Source organism: Lonchura striata, chromosome 4, assembly GCF_046129695.1.
Source record: "Lonchura striata isolate bLonStr1 chromosome 4, bLonStr1.mat, whole genome shotgun sequence".
In the NCBI taxonomy this organism is placed as follows: domain Eukaryota; kingdom Metazoa; phylum Chordata; class Aves; order Passeriformes; family Estrildidae; genus Lonchura; species Lonchura striata.
In genome coordinates this window covers 26,706,236-26,730,750 of record NC_134606.1, presented here as the reverse complement: position 1 = coordinate 26,730,750, position 24,515 = coordinate 26,706,236, and the positions used below count along the sequence as shown (strand labels likewise).

At 41.2% G+C, this 24,515-nt stretch overlaps 1 protein-coding gene across 3 annotated transcripts in view; it reads left to right on the top strand.

Moving 5' to 3' along the window:
- Window positions 1-24,515, top strand: part of LNX1 (ligand of numb-protein X 1) — a 124,600-nt gene that overhangs the window by 71,981 nt on the left and 28,104 nt on the right. For all 3 annotated transcript variants that reach the window (XM_077782836.1, XM_077782837.1, XM_021529229.2), the window contains 2 exons: window positions 18,933-19,174; window positions 20,785-20,940. In XM_077782836.1, coding sequence (XP_077638962.1) covers window positions 18,933-19,174; window positions 20,785-20,940 — 398 coding nt within the window. The remainder of the gene's footprint in view (window positions 1-18,932; window positions 19,175-20,784; window positions 20,941-24,515) is intronic.

The window sequence follows — 24,515 nt, the reverse complement described above, 5'->3', positions numbered from 1 at the left end:
TCTCACTAATCCCATCTCAGAAGGGTCATACATATACACACAGCACTCGAGGTCTGGCCTCCCCATTGCCCGAAACAGAGTGACAGTCACTCTGTGGCCTGGTCCTGGTGGCCACATTAGTGCTGACACAGAAGCCCAGGATGCCACTCTCCTCCTCGCCAACTTGGGCAAACACTGGCTCACATTTGGCTACTCTCAGCCAGCACCTCAAGGCCTTTCCTGCCGAGCACATTTCCAGCACCTCTGCCCCCAGCCTGGGCCACAGCAGGGGCTTCTTGGGACACAAGGACAGCACCAAGGCCTTGCTCTTCTTGAACCTCACCCTGCTGGCCTCACACCACCCAGCTGACTCACCAGTACCAGGCTGTGTTTTGGTTTCTTTAGCTGTTTTCCACTTGACTGCTCCTGGCTACACTAAAGCTTTGTCTTTCTCTTGCTTCCTCTAAATTCCTGTTTTGTTTCCACCTCTTCTCTTACCTCTTGCCTCTCCAACACTTCCGCCCCACTAGATCCAGCTATACCAAAAGATCAAGGTTATCAGGGAAGTGTGGCTTTGAACACTGAATAGCATGACAGCAACATGCTTCTTCTGTCTGGTAAAGGAGAACTATTCTTGGGTGCTCTTGGATTGAACTGCGAATAGAGATCTCTGTCATTTCAAAACCTCTTGAAGTTGGTAGGTTCAATCAATCAATTGATGGACACTTCTGCTGGGGCTGCACAAGCCGTAGTTGTAGTGGTGTAGTGGTGTAGTTGTAGTTGTAGTCATTGTTGTAGCGGTGGCAAGACCCTGTCTGCATCCTTCTCTTATCTGTGTAATAGTGAAAGAGTCAGTGAAAGGACAATTCACTTGAATGTCTTGTGTTGTTAAAGGAGAGGAAGAAAAAAGATAAACTGACTGACTTGATCTGTCAAAGATCCTTGTGGTTGACTCCAGTGGTGCTGAAGACACCAAGACGTGTTCCCTCTATTACCTTGCACTGTTGCAGCACTGCAAAATTCTGAGCTGATTATGTTTCTTACTTAAAATTTATGGATTAATGTATGAGTAATGTACAGTGAATTTGAGCTGTAGAACTTCAGCAAAACATGTGGAGCTGAAGGCTAAAAGCAAGGAAATCTTTATGGGTTGACCAGATTTGCTAAGACTCCCTTCATACTACTTTCACTTCAGCAGTCTTGGTGAATTCTAAACATTTGTCTGTTAGACTAAACATAGGTTAAGGCAGGCCATGGAAATAGCTCCCTTGAAGAGCTGACATCTAATCAGAGTTTTATCAACTGATCCTCTGCCTAGTTAAATTACCATCTGGACTGAAATTCTTAAAAGAGTTGGAAATTGTCCTACAAAACCCCCTACAAATGGTGAGAATAAAACAAACAACAAAAAAAATAGGAGTCATAAGTTCTCTCCCAGTGTAATTCAATTCCTCTTCCTTAGATGATTTGTTTAGTTCCAGAACCTTGCTCTAGTTGTTCTATGTGCTGTTCCAGTACCCAAACAGAGGAAGAAGTTATGAAAACAGCCATATCTAAGTGCTTGATTTTTGCCTCACTTAGTCCTATACAGGTATTACTCCACTGACTTCAACAAATTGCTCTCTTGAATTTAATTTGAATTAATTTGGAAGAAAACAAGGTTTTGCATACATGGGAAAACTTCTGCTTTTCACACCTATAGAGCAGAGAGATAGAATAGTAAAGATTCAAAATAATATTTTCGAGAAAAAGACCTCTAACCACACTAATTTACACCATGTGGTTTTTAGCAGAAACATCAATTTTACAAAACAGAACATCCCTTGAGAGAATGTGGGTGAATGAGTTGAAACAATATGAATAAAATGTCCTGGACTCCAGCTTCTGCAATCATTGTGACAACCTCTCCCTCCCTCAAAAAACACACACCCCTGTGTGGGAGATTTGTAAAACCTCAGACTTCAGTTCTCCTGTCCCTTGTGACAATGGTAGTTGTATGACAACAGATCTTATAAAACACTGACTTTTCTCACGCTTTTTAATTTTTGGTGAAATAAATTTATCTCCCTGCACTGGCAAACACAAATTCCATTACTTTATCGCTGACCAGAAATCCCTTTGGAGAAGTGTATTATCAGGAGAGTAGCAGGACTCAGGATAAAACTGACTCACTGCAGAATAGTTACATCTGCTGCTGAAGGGCCAGGGTATAGAAAGATCCCGGTTTGTCTCCAGCTCTGAAGTCTGTAAATCCTTGTAAGGCCCATGCATGCCACCACAGAAGGCTTCTAGATGTTTAGGGGTGAACAGACTTGCTGCCTATCTTACAAATTACTGAGGAAGATGTATGGCATAGCTATAGACTGAGGATTAATCCTGGTCCCCTCTCACCACCTCTCATTGACCATAGTGATGGGGATTACGTAGGAATCAGTTTGACATATCCATTTCACCTCAGTTCTTTTTCTATTGAATGAAGGGAAAATTTGGGTTTACAGTTTCTTCATTCAAAATCTGTGTGATTTTTTTCCTCATCTGAAGGTGTCTAAGTGTGGTACCATGTGGCACATCTTCCTCTGTCTGTCCTGCTTCCTGAGGAGGCCGTGGACACAAAGGAGGACAGGAGATAGCACATGTCCATCTGAGACCTGCTTTGGCTTGCTGCATAGGAATACACTGGCAATATTTCAAAACAGCCTTGAGATAGTGTTTTTGCCTCTGAAGGTATGTGACTTCCTGCAGAACCCAGGAAAAACAGAATTTTGCTGTTTTCTCTGGGACAGCTGGCCCAAGAAGGCAGACACAAGAAGAGAAGTAGAGTCATGGGTATTACCTGAAATCCTCCTGGGACATTCTGTAGATGTGACTGTGACTGAGCAGGAGAGGATTCATAAGCTGCTGCATCTACACTGAGACACAGCTGTGCTCTCTGTTAGAGAGAAACAGAGAAACTGGATGCTAGGTAATTTCATAATTTACATGTCTGTTTTTCAAGTAGTGTTTGCCATTTGGAAAGTTAGTTGGGCCTGGACTTCCTGAATAAAATTTTCAAGAAAGGTTTGAAACCATGTGAGGCATCATTCTGGAACCACCTATTGTGCTTTCTGACAATAACAGCTCTCTTGGCACCTTTTTTCCCTCTCTCTGACATTTCCACAAAGAACAGCTGTGCTGCTTACAGTCCCCTGTGCTAGGGAAGCAGTTGCTGATGTAATCCTCCCCTCCCTTCTGGCTGCTTTGCAAAGAGTGTTTTTTCCAGGTCTTCTAAAACAGTCACATTGCAGAGAAATGGTCCTCACCCTTTGAAGCCATTGGTGAGTTGTCAGGTCCAGGGCTGAGCACAGACATTCAGGTGACTCATATTTCTGCATCTTTAGCAATATGTGGAAGCAGTAACATATTTAGTAACACATGTTACTAAAGTCCTGAGCTCTTTTTTGGTTTTAGAAGGCAAATGAGTGTTACTTTCATTCCCCTCTCTCCTTTTTTATAGAGATGCTGAGGGAATAAAGTGCTGTTCCTACAGTTAGGACTTTGTGGCAATGCTTTAACTCTTACTACTTTGTGCTAAAGTAGTCTTAAGAGCCAAATCCTGTGTTGTGGGAGACATTAAAAAAAACAAACAAACATAGTAAGCAAAAAAGACCTTTTATTACATATTAAACAAAGCAAACTTAGCAACTATGTGGCATACTGAGGGGTAGACCCTGTCTCTCAAAGAGAACCAGGCTTGACCAATTAGGCATTTAGTGTCCAGAAGAAAGGGTGGCAAAGAAAGGGTAGGAATTACCCTAAAAAGATGATTTGAACACACAAGGGAGCTAATCCATAAAAAATTTGGGTGTGAAGTGACAATACTGTTCTTGTTCTAGGATAGCTTCTCTGGTCAATATGAATACTCTTACTCTGGAATGGGTATGTCTGCAGGGAAGCTATTCTCAGATGTGTGTCTACACACATTACATAGTGAGCCTGAGGTGTCATTCCACAAGCACCACAGTGATCAGGTATTTCCCTGTTGCAGACAGCCCCTAGGAAGCAGCACCACCTCTGTAAACCGAATGTGATTAACCTTTGCAGAGTACTTTGTGCTCCATTTTGGAAGGTCATCTTAATGCCAGTGTCTTAAGTACTCAGAAAACCCTGCAACATGGTGCTGTAGCATCTTCAATTAGCTTTTAAAGAAAAGTAAAATAATTTGCCATGCAGCTGTTCTGTTTACAATTGCTAATTGTTAGGTATTTATTTGCCTTTCTTCTTCCTTCTTTTCTCTCTGCATTGCACTCTTATAAACACAGTGCTGAGTATCTGGCTTTGCCCTTCAGGAAGCAAACTTGCTTCAGGGCAGTTAAGGAAGTTCCTCAGAAGTTGAAGATAGGTAAGCTGCCAACCACCGGTCTAAGACATTGTGAAAAATTACTACAGAAACCCATGTCTCAATTTCTAATATAAATATTTAAATGCACTACAAATTTTGTTTAGTCTGCTTACCCATTTTTTTAAATCCTCAGTGTCCATGTCAGGCTGAGGTGGATATTATGTAACCAGTGGGAAATTACTCATTTTATCTATTAGACTATTCTCTATTATATGACTTGTCAAGCCATCTGCATTAACAGCGTGCTGTGTTTATATTTACACGAAGTAAGTGGGATTTGTTTTATGTATGTCCCAGTCAGGGCTGCAAACATGTCCAATGCCCCCAGCATGGTGCTGTCTGCTGGACACTAGTATGCATGTCCAGCTGGAGATCCTGTCTTTTGATGATGGTTTGGGTCACCTTGAGTGATGCCTTTGATGTGAAAATTAGCAGATGAGGCATGGCATAAGCATGCTGCTGGAAGTTAGATTGCCAGCTGCCTTCTGAAGGACCAGGGCCATCTCAGTCTGAAGAAGATAGATGTAATTATCCCCATCTCAGAGCTGATAATGAAATTACATCATTTCCAATGCCACCTTCGTTTTCCTCCAGGGAGTCCATCATTACTGCTAATAAGACCCAAGTCTACTTAAATTGTGACGTTAACAAAATCACAGCCTGGGCTGGAACAGCCTCAGGCACAGAGGCTGTCTGAGTCACCCAGATGCCACAAACTGTCACACAGAATTCACAGTTTGAATTCATTTCAGGACAGGCTGTCACACAGCAGCCTCAACCCATTTTGTGGGAGCAGCAAGGTCAGGCAGGATGTTCCTTCTAGGACAGCAAGAGCAAGGCCACTGTCCTGTATTATCTAGGGAAATATAATTTTAGCCCATACTCAAGGTTCAGTACTGCAAACCTGCTGCTCAGGTTTTCCCACCTTGTTCTAGGTGCCCAGCTGTACACATGATGTTTATATTTTAAAATTGAAAGCAAGACTAGTCATTAGAACTTGAATATTGAAATTTCCAAGGCTGCAGTGTTATAAAAGGGAAAAGAAACTGCAATTTCCTGAAGATGTATTTTTTATTCTATTTCCAGTACTTTAGCTGAATGAATACAAAAGTTAATAGGATGAAATGACTGCCTTTTATCCTGAAGAGGCTTTTTAAAAAATTGAATAATTAAAGGGAAAAAAAAGCAGAGAGAAAACACCCAATATCTGAATGGGGCCTACAGGGAAGCCAGAGGGGGACTTTGCCAGTGACTCTTGTGATAGGACAAGGAGCAATGGGAACAAATTGAAAGAAGGAAAACTTAGGTTAGGTATAAGGAAGAAATTCTTTAATTAGAGGACGGCAATACACTGGAACAGCTTGCCCAGGGAAGTTGTGGATGCCAGCAGTGTTCAAGGACAGGTTGGACAAGACCTTGAACAGCCTGGTCTAGTGCAAGGTGTCCTTGTTCATGGTGGTTGGTGTTGGGACTAGATGGTCTTTTAGGTTCATTCCAACCTAAACCATTTTATGATCTTCTCTTATTTATACAATGAAAAAATAGTATGAAATCTGAGCAATTAAAAGCAGCTAAGAAAACCTAAAGAAACATAAAACATCTGTAAACTTAGGAATATGAAGGAGCAACAGCCTGAGAAAAATTGGTTTAAAGGAAGGTACAGAGCAAAACTTGTTTACTCCAACTTTTTTCACAGTGAGTACAATTGTTCACTGGAACAACATCTCCAGGGATATAGTAGAGTTCCCATCACTTAAGGCTTTCAAGATGCTTAAGGTTAATCACCTCAGATAAACGTTTTATCACTCAAAGTTTTGGAGAGGATGCTAGATAATCTCATCTAGGCTTCCTCTCCTATGAAAGGTTGGACAACATGATCTGTTGGGGTCTCTTCCAGCCTAGGCTCTTCTTTGATTTTGTGGTACTTTTTTTTTTGTCAGAGATATGCATTTTGTGTTGTTGGTAATATTGTACCCACTTCTGAAGGCATCTTTAAGGTTTAATTATTGTTTGCACTCTATTTTTTCTGTTTTATTCCTTGATCCACCAGTTATATCCTGGTCACCTGAGAAAACAATACAGTTTTCCAGAGAGGTTCTCAGTCCATATCTGAAACCTCTAAGGCCAGTTCTTCAGCTTCAGACTGAAGACAGGCTTGTGTACCTTGATGGTAATGCCAGACTTTCCCCAAGATACTGGCTGGACTAAAAGGGGAATGCCTTTCCTCTCTCAAATTCAACTGAAAAGCCACAGCAGACTCTGAAGAAGGACTCAGTTTCTCCCTCCCTATGTGCCAGGTTTTAATTTGGATGCAGCATTGGTCTCCCTCTTGCTTAATTCACCTCTCAGAATAAGCTTCAGCGGGAGGAGCAGAAATCAGCCTTATCCCAACCTGAGCTTTAGTCGTTAAAGCACTCCTGAAAACTGAGGTGGGAGGGTGTGAGCTCCTTCAGCCTCCCCTGCCAAGTGAGAACTGAAGTGGTCTGCATACAACAGGAGGGAAGCCACGCCACTGCTTTCTTGGGTGCTTTCCATGACACTGAACACAGCACTGCCTGTTGGTGCCTATCTGGGGAGAAAGGTGAGTGAATTGGGCTTTTTTCAGATTTGGGTAAGGGAATTCAGGTTAAAAGTATTTCTGATAGTTCTGTTATAAAAGTATGTTCCAAAAGAAATTTTTTTTTTTACAATTTTTACAGCATAAGTGATCATTTCCTACCATGTGAGATTTCAGGAGACTATAAACAACATTCCAGCCATACTTGTGCTGTGGCTGGATTTGGACTTTCTGAAGCCCTTAAATGTTTTTACAATGTGTGTTTATTTTGATGGTTGGGTGAAATATCTCACTGAAATAAAACATAAAACACAAGCAGTGAAGATTTTTGTATGCCAGGTGGGTCTGGGGGGATTTGTTCTGAAAAGTGGCTTGTGATGTCCCTCTGATCCACTTTCTTCTAATCATATGTGCAAAAGAGAAGACTGCAATGCAGTTTATTTATAGAGGTGATTTGGGATCCTTATTTAATATTAGACACCAGATTTTATAAGAATATGGGAAACATTTGTGATATTTCAAGAAGCTACTTAGTTGTACTGGCAGAGATGTTTGCTTAAGACTCAGACAGGCATCTGACAGGGATCTCTGTGGTTTCTCAACTGCTGAGGTGTGCTGAGACCTCCTTTTGTTGTGACCTTCCCTATGAGGAAGCAAAAATGCGTTTAGAGAGTGATATGTACCAAGATCTGTTAGGAGTATAATTTAGATATCCATGCTGACCTAGAAGGGATCTTATGTGACTTTTGGGTCACAGTGGTCAGACAAATGCCACCAGAGCTAGACCTGTGGATGGTTGTCCACAGCATGTTTTGTGAATAAGATTGTATGAAGACAGCATTTGTTATTTTCTGGATGTAGCTCCATTATTTTCTATAATTTCAAACTCCAGTGGAGAACATAGTAGTAAACCCAAGGCTTGAGTTGAAAACATCCTGAAAGTGAACACAGTGTTCTCTTTTTATTATATCTAGAGGCTTATGGGCATGTGTTACTTATCTTTGCCAACAGAAGCCTCACACCTGCTCTCAGTAGTGCTGGCTTGCTGAGTCTGTGACACAGCAGATATTGTAATTAGTTTTATTTTAAAAATAAATGCATGCTAAGTACAAAGTTTCTGTCTGTCAGGCTTTTCTGTCTGTAGCTGCAAGAATTTGGGTTAAGCTGATCTTGTCAACCTTGTGAAAAGCCAGCCCCACTTGTCCCATTGCAAACATATTTTGCTCAATGCATCATACAGTTTTTATAGCCTAGGTGGGGATAGCAGGAGGGGAAGACAATGCTGAGATATTAAATTCCAGGAGACTAGTTATACCTGTTGAAAATAATCTGGTGATCAAAAGACCGAACAATAAACATGAAAAACATATGAACAATAAATGTGAAGAGCTTATGAATCAACAGATTGAATGCTTATTCTTAATATTAATTATATGTGGACTTACATAATTTGAAAAATGTAGTGTACTGGATTGAGAGTATTGGATTATGAATATTGGATGAGTGTATTGGATATGAGAAAGAGCATTGCAATGCCTCAAGGATTCCTCTGTCTTTTCACTTGTTGTTTTTGTCACAGATAATCTGATTTTAGCAGAAATTTCTGAGCCTTTGTGTATATATGTTGTGATTTTCCTTAGGTTCATTTTTTTTATTAATGTTCTAGATTAGGAATATTTTTAGTGATCTTGCTGCAGCTTCACTATATACTATCTCAATTCCTAATGTAAAAAGGTGCATTATCATTATTTTATTAGTATGAAGCAAATCAGTGGTCAAGATTGCTGGCTGAGTGCTAGCTCTTTGAGTGGTCTTGGATGGACTTGAAAAGCAAATATGAAGCTCAGAGCTGCTCATGGCAGGTCTTATGTTGCTTTCTAAATACTCAGCTGATACATATTACTTGTGATCACTCCCTCATGCATAACTTCTGTAGATAGACAAATGTACAAATATTGCTAAATACCTACATTTTCCATGAAGAAAACTCTCTTTTTAATTTGTGTTTTCTCATTTTCTTTTGGAAGAATGTTCAAGCTTGACTGTTCTTGAGGTAATAATAGCTGAATCTTTTAAGTGTGTTTTCTAGGTAATGATACAATACTGAAAGGTGATGAAAACTCTTGGTAAAGTTTTCATCAAGTTCCACTTCTACTGAAGTCAAAAAGAGTTTTTAATACTTCAGTACTTTAATACAGCCCTTGGACAGGATTAGTGGGTTTAAATAATGTATTATTTGTTGAATACTATAAGTATTACAAGCCATCAGCAAGGTTTACAGGCTCTCACCAGCTCAAAACTGGTAGTCCCACATGTCTTGTGTGGAGTTGCGTTATTTGAACTAACAGCCGAACTGGGGATCGGTTTGTTTACGGCTGGCTGTGGCAGACTTTCGTAGCGATATTTAATTATATCGCGAATTTGGAGAGCCAAACGGGTGAATATGGAGAGAGAGAGATCCGACTGTCGCAGGATCTCCCCCGCTACCTGCTCCCAAAAAGGGGCTTGGTATAATTTAGCTGGCGAAATGTCAGGGAAAGTCTGCGACAACCACTGAACAAACTTCTTAACTTCAGATTTTTTAACCTTAATTCCCCCCACTAAAAGGATACCCACAACTTGGGAATAAATGCTCTTCTGCGGCACGGACAGCCTTGCACCCATGCTGTTAGATGTTAAATCGTGCCGCAGCGCCTACGATTGGGAAAACACGAACGAAAAACAAAAGACCACACTTCCGGCTTTGCCGCAGTCCTTAAGCTTCCCGCCCAGAAAGGGAAGCACCAAAAACAGGAATTTTTTCCCCGAACCCCGGGGAAAAAGAAACCCACCAAAAAGGGATCCTTTCCCTAAACCCTAGGGGAAAGGAACCAACCAAAAAAGGACTGGGAAAGCCCCAGGGGCCCCTATACTCACAAACCAAAGGGGTCCGAGAGGGAAGGGTGGAAAAGAAAAACCAATCGTAGAACTCCTCCGCGAGAGGATCGACTCCGGCGGTGCGTTCCAGAGCTGCCAATCCTGTCCCCGAGAGTGCCACCCACTAGAACGTGGGTCTGCTCTCGCCGGGGTAGCTGACGGCCAGGAGGACGAGTCTTCGGGTTCGCACGACCCTAAAATCCTCAAACGAGGGGTCCAACGCAGCAAAAATGGGGCCCCACATTGGGCGCCAGCTGCCGCGCTCTCGCCCCAAATCCCTTTTCTCTCAGCCCCGGCTAGCTCTTGTGGGGCGAGGGCGGGCGATGGAGGTACCCTCCGCCGCTCCCAGCTGGGGTTTGGAGAGTGCCTTTGTGGGTTCCGGGCAGCGCTAGCAAGCCTCGCGGTGGTAAATGAAGAGCGGATCCTGCTGGGGGCTAAGTCCGAGTTTATTGTAGCCCAACGGGGCCAAATATCCTAGAACGGTGCCAGCCAACAGGAACAAGCACAAGGTGCTTGCACTGGCTTATAAACTGTAAGGGAGGGGTATCCAATGACCAATAGGGATAGGGATAGGGGGTGGCTCCGGGATGGGGGGATATGATGGGGTCCAATGGGGGAAAGATATGGGGGGAGCCCCAGGTCCTCGCCCAATCACCCGGTGCCCTGAGTAGAAGCTTCTGGATGGATGGGAAGGGGCACCGAGTGATAGACAAGGCACCCGGGGGGGGTAAAATGCCTCTTTCAGGGTGATGGATAGATACTGGGAAGGCGGGAAGGGAGGACAAAGCGGGAAAACTGGGGATAAACCAAGTTGCACACGGGGGTACAAAGGAATAAACCAATACATAATATAGGGATAATAAAACATACAAATAACGCAACTGTCTTGTTTTTCACTTTTATTTTGCTCTGAATCTCCTAACCAAGCACTCACAGATCCCTTGCTGTGTCAATACCTGAGCACCTACCAGGAATTAGAGATAGTGTGCTACCTCTGTTTTTCTTGCTTGTGTCAGCTGTTGTGAGTAGATTGCATGAGATATGTAGATCATTATTTGGAAGCTTCAGTCTTTAATTAAGTTCAGTATAAATAAATATTGCTGTTGTTTTGTATCACACAAGATCACTCTGGTACTGTATGTCTGGACAGTATCTTCTCTGTGATGACAAATGTTTGTTTAGTGTAATGTAGGCAAATTAGTTTGTCTGTAATCTAGGAGTAAATAAAGAATAAGAGGCTGACTGCAGTCTTCCACCCTGCTTAACTGCTCAGTTTTGTAGCTCCAGGTCTACTTGTGCTCTACAAGCATTAGAGGCATCTTAAAGGCAGTATTGGAAAAGATAGAGGCTCTAGAAGCAACTCAAGGCTATGCCTTATGTGAGCAGTGGGAACAGTCTGCTGATGTCTTTGTGCATTCTCAGAGCACTTGTGACTTGAACAAGTAGTTATGTTAAGTAAAAACAAGATGTGCTAACCTGTGAAAAAGGTTTAAAAGCCTGGGTGCCAACTTGCCCATCTCAGTTCTCTCTAGCAATTTACAACTCCATTCTCCTGTATGTAAAACAGTTGAAATTTGTTGTGTTGCTTTAAGACTAGAAATTGAAATTATAATCCCACCTTGGAGAAAAATCAGTACAGTTGTGGTTTCAAAATCATCAGTGACAAAATAAGGGCCTGAAAGAAGTGTCAGGAGAGAAAGAGAACATGATCTGAACCAACAGTTTGTACTGAGTCCCAGCAATAACTGGGATCATTGCGCAATAATCCCAGCCATTATTTTTGTCTGCAATTGCAGGCAACTAATGTAATTTCCCAATTTCTTCCAATTCCTGTTCCCATGATAGATGCTAATGGGCCTTTTAAAAGATTCCATAATAGAAGCTCAAGATGGTGGTTGAAATACAACTTTCTGAGTTTTAAAGAGAAGGGAGGGAAAAAATCCTAAACATGACCTCATGTTAGATGATACTTTGATAGCATGCACATGAAACTTAAGCTCTACATTATATTTAAGATTAAAAATGTGTTCCAAGTTCTTTCAACTCTCCTGAAAACTAATAGGAAATATGGAGATAGCCCCTTTTTTCAGTATGAGCAGTCAAATATGAAATAGATATTTGGTATTCATTGAATGCTTGTTCAGTTTGTGTCTTGACACCGAGTCTTTGTCCATTGGTAGTTTTGGGAACTGTGAGGTCTGAACTCTGCACTGCAATTCTGTTCTTCATCAATGTAAAATACTTTTAAGGGCCTCAAACATGATGATGAGCCATGCTTGCTCCTCCTTCTCAGCAGACAAATCCCAGAAATGGGAGTATGTCACTATAGCTGAAGACTAAATTGTAATTATCAAGAATGCTCAATATATTTTTCCTGATATGCTTGGAAAATCTTACCTTTTTAACCTATGAGAACTACAATCCCTTTTTCTACAGGTGGACCCAAATTCATAAAGAGTAGCTGATGTGGAAATATAAGTATACAGATACTCCTGTGCACGTTCCTTATATAATGTACAAATATATTTTGTTTGACAGCACCTTAGTGCAAAAGCATTGTGAAAATGACAGCCCTTCCCTGGGGTCAGATCTTTACAGATAGGACAAAGCACAAATTTAGGCTTTGCTAGTAAGGTAGTTTTCCAGAATTTATTGAGTTGTGATGTCTTCATTAACACAAAACTGTGGAAAAAACCCTTAGGAAGCCATAATGGGAATATGCAGAAATTAAACTGAAACAGATAAATATATGAGAGGTTTTCCTATCTGGTGGGAAAGTATTTAAGCTAAATAACTTTAGCTTAATATAATAAATATTATGAGGACCTTTATAAATATTTAGAGAGTAGTAATGCAGAAATACAGAACCACTAAATCTGTTATGTGCTTTTACTATGGCAAAGGCCTCTGGCTGACAAGAGGGAGCAAATAACATGAGAAAATCTCTCTGACAGCTAGACAGAGAAGCCATTTGCCTCATCTTAGTTTCTATCATAACTATTTCTGTGCTGACACCGAGAAGAGCAGTGTTTTTGGAACTGTAGGAAGAATTGCTGATCCTCAGCCCTCCAGAGGCAGCAGGGATCATGCCACAGGCCCATGCTGCCCTCCCAGCCAGACCTGATGCCCCAGGTTTCAGGAAGCTGTCTCTAAAAGGCATGGTTGTTAAAGAGAAAGAGCAGTAGTAACTGGGACAATTTCCCACTTAAGTGAAAAATATGCTTTTTTTTCTCCAAACAAGATGGCAAATCTCTGACACTGAGGGATCATCAGGGAGAGAATACCCAAGTGCATCAATGCCAGGGTACAGAGTGCACAGAACAGCAGTGGCAAGCACCTGGAAGTATTGCTGGCATTATGGAATTCAAGTGCAGGTGCAGATCAGCCTATTTCTAGTTGCATGCTTAAATATGGGTTTTGCAGCCTGTCTTTCAGCAAGTGTTCACTGGAAACTGTAATCCAGAAGTCTAAGCTTTTCTTTTAATATGGCTCATTCCGTTCTTTATCAATATTGAGTAAGGTTTAATGTAAGCAGGACCTTCTAGCCGTAGCTGATAATTACAGTAGCTTGAGGATTGTTTTTGACATGAGAGAGTTCTTTCTAAAAAGCAGAAAAGACACATGCATAAAAAAAAATTGTGTACTTAAGAAGCTTTTTTCTATGTGCAACATTTGCACAATTATGAGTATTGGATAAGTGCAAGTTAATCCTTGTGGGAACTTAGAATTACTAAGGAAAAATAATTTCTGTGAAGTGCTCTGTTCCAGAATTAATTTCCCTACACAGCAGGAAAAAAAAAAAAAAAAAAAAAAAAAAAAAAAAAAAAAAAAAAGGAGAAATTTTGTACACAGGACCAGGATTCACAGAAGCTAATTTTCTGAGCAAGGATGTTACATTACAATGTCATCAGGTTCAAAGAGCAGTAAGGTAGTGATCACCTTCACTGCCAAAGATACTGGTGTCTCTTTCTTCTTAAGTACCAGTATGGTTGAACTGGATGGGAGACCATGTATTTGCTGCATTTTAGCTTATATCTGTAACATGGGATATAATGGGAACTCAAGTGCCTTGCTTCTTTTTTGTATTTGACTCCATTTTCTTGGAGTATTTCCTAGCAAAAGTGAGATCAGAATAGTTGGTGTTAACCCTGAGAATTTATCAAGTCACTTCACTCCCTTGTGATGGAGTTTCAGAAAACTTCAGAGTTTAAGTGAAATCCATGTGGTTGGTGTTTGGGTTATGTTTGGACTACTAACACTGCTAAAGCACACATGGTGTGAATGGTTCCTGTGGGGCAGGAATTCTCAACACCTTCTTGTGAGTCAACCCCTCCAATTAAACCCCATGTCTCCTTTCTTCCCAGGCACAGCAGGAACCTCTCACCAGTGTCTCACAAGCAAGGTTATCAGCAACAGGTTATCCAGGATTCTTCTGGTTGATCGCTTTGGTTTCTCCGTCATCCTTTCCACTGGATTAGTTTATGGGTACTAGAGCATTCAGGGAGTTTGTGTAACAGAACTATAGCACACACTGTTGATACTTTGGACCCCAGCTTGTGTCAAGACCAAATAACACAGGGATGAGGCTTCTTGCAGTGAGACTGTAGCTGAAACATACTTATCTACCCTGATCAGGGTTTAGCTATGGAACAGCAATGACAGCCCAATATGCAGTATTTTCTTCTGATGGGCCATCTTAAGTGCTTTGTATTATATACAAATATTATATATTATTCTTAGTTGCATTCCAACACTGTGTCTGCTGCTTCTGCACTAAAGCAAAACATTGCAAAATATGAGGGGTGCTGGAAGTGAGGTTGAGAAAACACTACTGGAGCTGGGCAGGAGTGGGGTCCTGCTCTGTTTATTTGCATTGGGCCTGGGTCACAACCACTGTGACTCTTTAGATTCTCTCTGTTCCACTGTTTCATGCCCAGGCAGAGATTGTGAAGTGACACAGAAGGCAGGGCATTTTTAAGAACATATGCATTATAGATGATAGGATCATAGATTGGTTTGTATTGGAAGAACTGTAGAGATCATTTAGTTCCAGTGCCCCTGCCATGGGCAAACATATATATTTTTTTTTTACCTGTGACATTGTTTTATTTAGATCACTAGAAGAGAGGTGAAAAAATCCATGCAGTTGTCCTTGCTTATGTTTTGGTTTTACATTTTTTCCTTGTGTCATCCTGGATATTTGAAATCCTTGAGGTCAATCTTACTTTCAATTCCTCCTTTGCTGGGCAAGTCAGGGATACTTCAAGGAGAACTGTCTCTTTTCAAACCGCTGTTTTAATTTGAATTTCAAATGATGTGGATATGTTTCTGTTGGCCTTGAGTTTAACTGAAGGCTGTTTTTATGAATGGTAGGACCAAGTTAAGGCTGCCACAGGATTTTGGATATCCTTGCTCCAGCTCTTGGGATGTGCTGCTCCTGAAGCCTGGAGTGCAGGGAGTCCCTCAAGTGTGGAACAGGGTGCAGGGCAAAGATTGCCCTGTGGCTGCCAGTGTTGATACCAGCCAGAATTGCAGCCCTGGGTGAAATTTTAGCAGCCACCACTGCTCTCATACCGCCCAGTGGTTAGCTCATACCAGAATATCAAACAGTAGATATCTGCTTTGTGAAAGTGGCTGTGCAAACAGAATAAACTATTTTCTCAGTTTCCTGTATGCACCTAGTGACGCTACTTTAATGGCACAAACTGTACAACACACATTATTCATGTATGTTTATCTCTCTGGGGTTTGGCCTTCAAATTGTTTCAGTGTCATACGCCTGCACGGATGTACTTACTGTCCGGCACAACTGAGAAGGAACATAAATCTGTAGTTCACCTTGGCCTCCAGACAGTGTTGAGTTCACTTTCTGACTGCCTATGTTAATCAGGTATCCCACTCTTCCAGCTGCAAATCAGACATTGTGATTAATACTCACAATGAGAGAGCTAATTACTGCTGGCATGTAGCTGTTTTATGTTTCTCTCTTTTCTAGGAGCCAAATCCAACCATATGGAAAAATGTAGCTTGAACACTATAAATATGATTCCACTTAGACAGTCATCTCTTCTGTTTTCTGTTATCACAGCAGTGTCAGCACAAGCAAAACAATGAAAGTGAAGAGATACTGTTGCAAATTTTATTACAAGTTTGAGGTCTTGGGACTTTTTTTTTCCTTCTTCAAGGACACTGTGTTAATCTGAAGAAAGAGGTCTTGATTTGTGTTCATTTATGCCTGCCACAATTATTTAAGAAATAGCTGCAGTGATCATACTTGAAGAGCTCTGGTTCTTCTTTAACTATTTCTGGCAGCGCTAGAAAGATATGCTTTGTGCTTTATATCATGACAACTTGTCTTCTCCAATAAGCCACATCTTAAACTGTGTCAGTCCTCTCTACGTTCAAAGTAGCTGTCTTCTGTTCATTGCTATTGGAATGAAGCTGTTGACTGTGTGTCTGCAGTGCAGCCAGCAGCAGCAAGTGAAGATTTCCACAGAAAGGGGAAGCTGTAGCAGTGAACTGCAGATGGGCACCAGGCAGTGCTTGAATCCAAATAGCTAGGAATCTTTGGGCTGAGCCACTTCTGATCTTCATATTGATCTTCATAGAGCTTTCCAAATAAAAAAAAAAAAAAACAAAAACATCTGCATTTGAGAACCCATTCACAAGGCTGGTGTTCTAGTATCAGCCACTGGAACTTCACTGACATGTGAAAACCACAGGCAAATGAAATAAAATGAGGAGTAGGAATATCTCTTATCATATTCTGAATCTTTGCAAGATTGTTGTAAAGCTGTTGGACTGTCTTTTGAGAACAGCAAACAGCTCTTCCCAAAGCCACTTCCTTGTCTTGAGTTTTTAGACTATTTTTAAACTATTTTGTCAAGCATTCGTAGGCTGGATTAGCAAATGTGACTTTATTGCAAGAGGGAGATGTCAAGGATGGGTTCCCAAAACACTGTCATGAAGATGTTTAGGTGAGTATCAAGAGAGAAAGGCCTTTGTGCTTCTGCTTCCCATGAAATCTAAAGGAGAACATCCTGCCATGTGTTAGGGTTCTAGGGGAGTGAGAAAATCTGGAAAAATATCTGCTGTAATGTAGGCAGGAGAGCTCTTCCTTTCTTTACATGACTACTGTTGCAGTCTTGCCTAGGAATGGGTGCCTGGAAAAGCTGTTCATTGATCTTTTGAAATAGTTGACTAATCTTCTCTTCCATTAGAGTATTTTCTTCTGCCTCATTTTGCTCGTGTAAAGTTTCGGAAATAGCTTCCATTACAGCCATTCCTATCCAAACCTTAAAGCATATACATAACCCTGACACAGTTGCATCAATATGACAGAGTTTGGTTTGGGTAGTTTTTCCCTCTTTAAAATAAAAGTTGTCAGAAGCAGCACGAAGTAAATGATGGTAAACCATAATCTAATGCCAAAAAAAGGTTCTGATTCAATTGTCTCATCTAAATCAGTACCATGATAGAAATTAAACTGCTACTCTGAAGCTGATACAGAGAGCTCTATGACATCTCCTCATATCATCTTTCTCTCCCAAGAACTGCTTCCATAATAATTTCTCTTCCAAGTCTTCTGTTCAGTGTACTACTTCTTTTCATAACACTTAACCCACTAGTGTTGTGTACTGTATGTTTTATGCATTGCCTTTTGTGCATGCCATATATTACTAAGAGCTTTCTATCCCTAAGGGTTTCTGCATCTATTTCTGTGAGTTTGTCCTACAGGGCACTTTCATGAAAGTCATCAGTTAGCCTTTGCTGTGAAGAAATGGATAATAGTAATTGAAAGTAGGCCAAGCCCATTAGATTATGATTAAAAGGCAGATTTTAATTTTTTTTTTTAATGCACTGAATGTGTTTTTAGTCGGTGGGCACTGGGCAGAAGTGGTGCTGGTGAAGTCATAGGTGCTGTGTCCTTGGTCACTCTGTCTTTTCAGTTATTTTATAGCTTTAATTGAATACTGACTCATGAAGACTACTACAGTGACCTTTAATTTTATTCTAGTGACTTTCTTTCATTAGTCTTAAAAAAGAAATGCCATGCATGGTCCTGCCTTTGCTGTTTAGAATGAATCTAGAGCAGATAGTTGGAAGTGTAACTAAGTGTACGTCAAAGCAGGCTTGTAACTTGCCCCTTATAATGCTGTATCTTCAGCTCTTTTGGGAACATGTATTTCTCCACTAGAAACAAAGGATTTTCCCCCAGAAGTAGTTTAGGACCTGCCTTGAGGTCCCCAAGCTGGTGAAGTCCCAGGCTGGCCCAAGGACAATGTCATGAGGACCTGGTCCCAGCCCCTTGGTGGGAGCTCTGCACTTCCTCCTTGACTCTGGAGAGGTTGCAGGGTCAGTGGGACCCCCTACCCCAACTTGCACCTCTTCCTCTGTCAAGGCAATGACCTGCCTATTTTAGTGTCTCAGCTGAGCTGGAATAGCAGAGTTGACAACTTCATCTCTGTGGCTGAATTCGAAAACAATTCATCAGATGCAGTTCAAGTAGTTAATGGTCTGTACAGACACCGTGTGGGGCCTGGATTCCTGCAGTGTCCAGGTGTTCAGCTCCCACCTGCAGCCCTCCCGTTATTGTTTGCTCTGGTCTCTGCAGACACAGTGCTGTGCTCCACATGTGAGCACGCTGGTGACCAGGAGGGTTTTTCAGGAGGCAGGACTGGGTAAGCTGCCTTTTATTTCACTAGCAGACCCAGAGAAACTGTCAGGCCTCACCCTGCTCTCTTTCATCAATCAGAGGCAAGTAGGAAATTACAGATTGTGGCCTCTGGCTTAATTAGCTACCTGCTATTCTTGTCCTCTTGCATCCACAGTAACTATTTATACACATAAGACTACATACAATGCTGAGGTTTTCTGTTTTTCCTTGACCAGCAGTACTCTTCCCATGTAAGGTGGTAACTCACCTTCTTTGAAGCACACACTGGCATTTTTCCCTCTTGTTAATCATCCATATTTCACTGGTCACCATGATCATCACACGCTGTACTCCAAGTGATTCTCTGGAACCAGAGAATTTCCATAAGTATGCAGCATTTAAACACAACTTGCTATCATGTCTCTCTTTCCCTCTCTTCTCCTTAGATGTAAAGGAGCATCCCACTATGGCCTTACCAAGGAACGGAAGAGGCGTTCCCAGGACTGCTCTCCAGACCATGGCTCCAGCTTAGCAGTAGCTGCCCTGGGCCCTGAGCTCTCAGCAGCTGCAGCCATTGCCTTAATGACAGACGAGCCAGGGCTGGTGAACCCAGCCTTCAGCCCCACCTCAGAGGACAGCCAGCTGGGCAGCAGCCCCGGAGACCCGCACCGCAGCAACCGGAACAGAAGTAAGAGCCAAAAATGGTGGCTTCAGAGCCTGCTAGCCCCTTGCAACATTCATTTTTCTGTTAAATATTAGCCACTGGAGGATTAAAAAAAATTATAAAAAAGAAAAAGGTGTGGGGGAAGTGAAAGCTTTCATTTTTCATGGTTTATCAAATTGTGCACTCCGTGACACAATAGATTTGAGGTTTAAAAAAAATGGCTTGGCCAGGGGCAGCATCAAGCTGAAAATGGACTAGCTGTACACATGTAAACTGCAAATCTTTAGAAAGATTATTTAGGTAGGTCAGCTCAGTTGGAAGATTAAATGTTATGTGTGATGGGCGGGGGAGATGGTGTAGCTGGGTAATGTGTCGCCACTAAATCTTGGTGGCTTGAGTAATGCCCACAGACATAGGCACCTACCCAAAACCCTGTTGGGAACTGTATTTCACATTTGCCAAGTATTTTCAGGAAAAAAAAGCCCTTAATAATTGCCTTAGGAACTTAGAGACATCAGCCAGCTTCTTTGGAAGGTGCAGTTTGGAGGAGCTGGTCTTGCTGAAATAACATTCAAAGACAAGCTGCATCAGGAAACTTTGCCTTGATCTTTCACCTTGTGATACTTCACCTGTGTCTGATGAGTGTCATGTTTGAAAAACATGGCCTGGCCATAGCCAAAGTCAGAAGTGTTAATGCTGAGTTCAAAGCATGTATTTAAGGATTTTGAAGCTAAAATGGAAAGCTCACCTTGTGTGCTGCCAGTTGTGTATTGGGAAAATGTATGAAGGGATGAAGAAACACTAGGAAATGAGAAGCATTATCCTTTTGTTGTGCCAGGGTTTGGAGAGGTGAGGAAAGGAAGGGTGCAAGAAGAGAGCACTATAATCTCAATAAATTCTGTCAGTTTTATTGAGTGTAGAGGCCACAGTCTGGTTTGAGGGAATGTTGTATTATTAGATTACAATATTTGGCTAGCATGCAGAGCTGGAACAGACAGAACATCAACAGCCATGAAGATATCTTTAGCAGGATGGAAAAGAGTTACATGTTTTGAAAGTATTATAACTTTTCTTTTGTGTTGCAGTATCCGAGTCAGAATATGAGGTTTTGGTCCCTCCTACCTGATAATATTTGAATTTTTTGACATGAAACAGTTGGCAATCATTGGTAGCTTTAGAAGCATTGCAAGGTTTTGAGGCAATAGTAGTAGTGGGGATTTTTTCAAGAAGAGTTTTTAACAACTTCCAGCTTTTTTCCTTCAACATGTATAGCTTGAGAAGGGCAGTGCTTCTTCCTTTTATATGTATTTTTCACAGAATTGCTGCTGATTCTGTCTTGAAGGACGATTATTCTTTCAAAAGCTACCACACTCACAGAAGATTTCTCCATGTGGTTGGCAAAACAGACAGGAAGGTGGCAATTTGAGGGTGTGGGATTGAGGTAGGGTGATTGCACCCAGACTCAGGTGGGTGCAGCCTTGAAGTATCAGCAGGACTCAGGGGCAAAGCTGAAGTACAGGCATCCCTGATGTTGATGTTACATCCCCATCATATGCTGAGGGCTGCAGAAATGCTGTGGTTCTAGGCCAAAACTGCTGAACTGTACTGATTTGTTTTTTTTCCTGCTGTTGCAGCTCGACACTTTGAACGTTCCACTATAAGAAGCAGATCTTTTAAAAAAATAAACAAGGCATTCAGTGTTCTTCGAAGGACAAAAAGTGGAAGTGCCGTTTCCAACCAGACTGATCGGGAAAGGGAGACTGTTGGAAACTCTGCTGCTGGAGAGGAAGGTAATGTTTTGTTCATCTTGTGCTATCACTCAAAATGGGGTAAGGAGCCCTATTCACGCAGGAGATGGATATCCATGACTGACGGGCCTTTCATGTGGTGGGCGGTGCGTGATTAAAAAAAACAAACTAGAAAACTTTCCTTATTTTCTTCATTCAAAAGATGTTACTGACTGGCAGGCAAGAATATTGCTGGGGTGTGTGGGACCTCATGTAGGGCTGTTCTGGTAACAGCCTGTATGCTATAGCCAGCCCAGGATCTAACCCACGGGATGTGGAATCTGGGCATCTGGGATCTATTCCTGGAGCTATCATTGATGTGCTCTGTAATTTTGTACAAGTCTCTTCATCAGCATGTGCCTGTGTCTCTAAAACAAATGGATCACAATAATCATAATTTAGATGAACTTAATGAGTTTTGGCTAATGTTTATGAAGCACTGGAAATTCCCAGTGGGAGGATGGTATGGAAGTGTGAAGTACTGTAATTATTCCACATTTCTGTGGGCTCCTTTATTACCTCAGCAGGCAGGTGATGAGGTAAGAATGCTCTGCTCTTAAACTGCAGGGAGAGGCAGGTTTGTCTGATGTATGTCAGGGATGAGGGGTCTGGCAGGTAGTAACACTTAACATTTGGCATTCTCAAAGCAATAAGCAAATGTTACTAATCAGTTTGGACCATAATTATGAAACCAACAATGACATTCATGCATCCAGAGGAAGTGATGATAGAGTGGAAATCAATGTCTTAATCAAGGTCTTCACTCAGCTTGATGCCTCAGCACCTCCCAGTTCAAATGTTCAGGATGCAGGCTTTAGGAATACAAAGTATTCAACTTCCTTTTGCTCTGTATTCAGGTTCTCATTGAAACACACACAAAATAAGCACAAAAGGCTGCCAAATGCTACTTTCAGGTGTCATTGTGATGCCATTATGAATAGTGGCGAATTAGAGAGCCATGTTCAATATTCTTCTGCTTTATTTGTTCATTCTTTCAGGAGAGTTTCAGTGTTACTCTGTTCTTGGTACTTACTCTCCTACTTCACATACTTGCTGATAGAGCCGAAATAAAACCTGGTAATTCAAAATTGTGAACCTTCTCCATAAAAGGGATGGAAATATACTCCTTGACCTGGAAACATCATGAATAATTTTACTATATTTTGAAATATTTTAAATAATTGTTATTATTAAAAATCATGTTTTTTTCCCCCCCAAGTAAAATTTTACAAGTAAGTTGTTTATATCTCTGAGCAGGCAGATAGATTTCTTGTTCCATAGCAACTCTTCAACCCACTGTGAGCAAACCCTTGCCTTTTTTTAGAATTAGTGAAATTCTCTATGCCTCAAGTTCATATTTTTCAAAAGACATCCCTTCAGGAAGAGATACAGACCATTTTCTACCTAGCCATAAAACTGACATTAGTAAATTTCCACTGAAATCTTGGCTTTATGTCCAGGGTGTGCAAATAACCTGGATGTCAACAGCACCTATCCAGTAGCCCAGTGCAGTCCAGATGTTAGCAGAACTTAGCAGAAAAGTGAGGATGTAATTGGCCTTTACATTCCCAGCAAATGAAAAGCATTGTTGTCTCTGTAAGGGATGTAAAATGGCAATCACTCCAGGGCCCCACTGTCAGGATTGTCATTCTCTCCTTGGCTCTGCTTGTGGTTTCATTCCTCTGCACCCAGCACGCCTGTAAACTTCCAAATGTATTCTGCTGCACTGGAAAAACCAGGTAGACATATAATTACTTAATAAGCAGTTACTCTAAAGTACGAGATCACAGAAGCTGAGTACCTAAATTACTTTATTAATTACATTTGCAAAGAATGCATCTGGAACTAGATTTTTAAAAAATGCAAGCAACTAACTTTACAAATATATTCAAATTTATTTAAGCAATACAAATACAACAAACAAAGATTGCAATTTAGTCCTTTGCAACAAGTGCTTTGTGTAATGGCATCTCAAAGGCTTTTTCTGTTTCCTTTTCTTGGAGAAGGAAATGAATGTACTTCTTTCTGTAGCCGTTATCATCATCCTGCCAGCTGGGGGCTGTTTTTCTTCTCCAGTTCTGTATGTTTTCTTGTTTTATTTATTTTTTTTAAACCTCAGCTGCTCTGAGCACTCTGCAGTTAGACTTCTGATTAGAATTGTTGGTCAGTCTTCAGGGATAGTTGCTGTATGTTCTGCCCTGTGCTCACTAAAAGTCTTGCATATTGAAGAAAAGAGAGCCCTGCATATCTGTCTCACCATTGCCATGCCACTGTCCTGGGAATGGAGGTGCTCCTGTGGGGCTGAATGAGGTGGTTCCTCACTTCAGAGATCCCCACACCCAGTGGGAAAGGTGCTGCTGCCTTGCCCACAGTTTCACAGGTTTGTGTCTACAACCATCTGAGAACAGAACTCAGCCACAACTCCTTGCCCCAGGAGATCAAGCAACACTTCTCTGACTCACTGAGCATTTTCCTCACCAGTGCATGAGCAGAATAAAGCTGAGACTGTACCAGCCTCACAGAGTGATACAAGCCCCTTCTTGCTGATAACCTCTTCTTGATAAAGGAGAGATAAGATCATCTGGCAAAGCTCAGTGTGTAATTCATCTGACTCCAGTTTTCAGAATATCCCATCTTAACTCATATGTCTCTGTTTAATCTATTTTGCCTCTATTTTGGTCAAAGGAGCTCTGAGAATGAACTCAATAGCAAGTACCCGTGTATTAGCCTTCAGCAACCTTTCATTAAGAGTGTGTAGGTGCCTTTAATCTGAAGCTGCTATTTTTGTTGAGAGAGTGCTCAGTTGCAATATGACTGTAAGGATACAAGACAAAATAATGGTTTCTGATGAGGGAGAAAAAAACCATTCAAATTCTGTTAACTTGAAGCTGAATCTAGTACTGGTTTTGGAAAATTCTTCGACACCCAGGGACATTGTAAAACATGATGTATAATATCAAATGTGTTTCTGTTATAATTACAGCAGAGTTACAGTCTAATTCTATCTTACACTTGGAGCTGGTAGCCATCCTGAACTGCAGAGGTTACTTCATGATTTATGTTTATATCCTGTGGTTTGATTTGTTATAGGTGCTCATTTTGGATTTAAATTATTCAGTCTTTCTTTGTTTCTCTGTTTTTGCGGCATTTTCAGTAGAGAGTTGTTAAATGTCCAAACCAAAGAAAACGTTAGAGGTGAATGTAAAGTACAAACACCAATGAGAAAATATTTGGGGGGAAGGAGCTGTTAAGATTTTCTCATTTTTAATATTTAGTTATTTGTAAAAGAAATATTAGTTATTTGCAAAGAAATATTTCTCTGTAGGCAGCACCCAAGCTTGTGATATTTATCTGAGAGCAATTTCATTAACAGCATTCACAGCTACAAATAACTTTCCAGGTCTGAAGTATAAGTTTAGAAAGTTTAAAAGAAAGAATTTCATTCTGAGATGTGAGGGAAGGTGACAGGGACATGCTTAAGGCACTGATGCATTTAAGATGTAATATCTTCTGACTAGATCTACTAGTGTAAATGACCTTGACAATCTACTTAAATGATAAAATATCTCCAAGCAAAG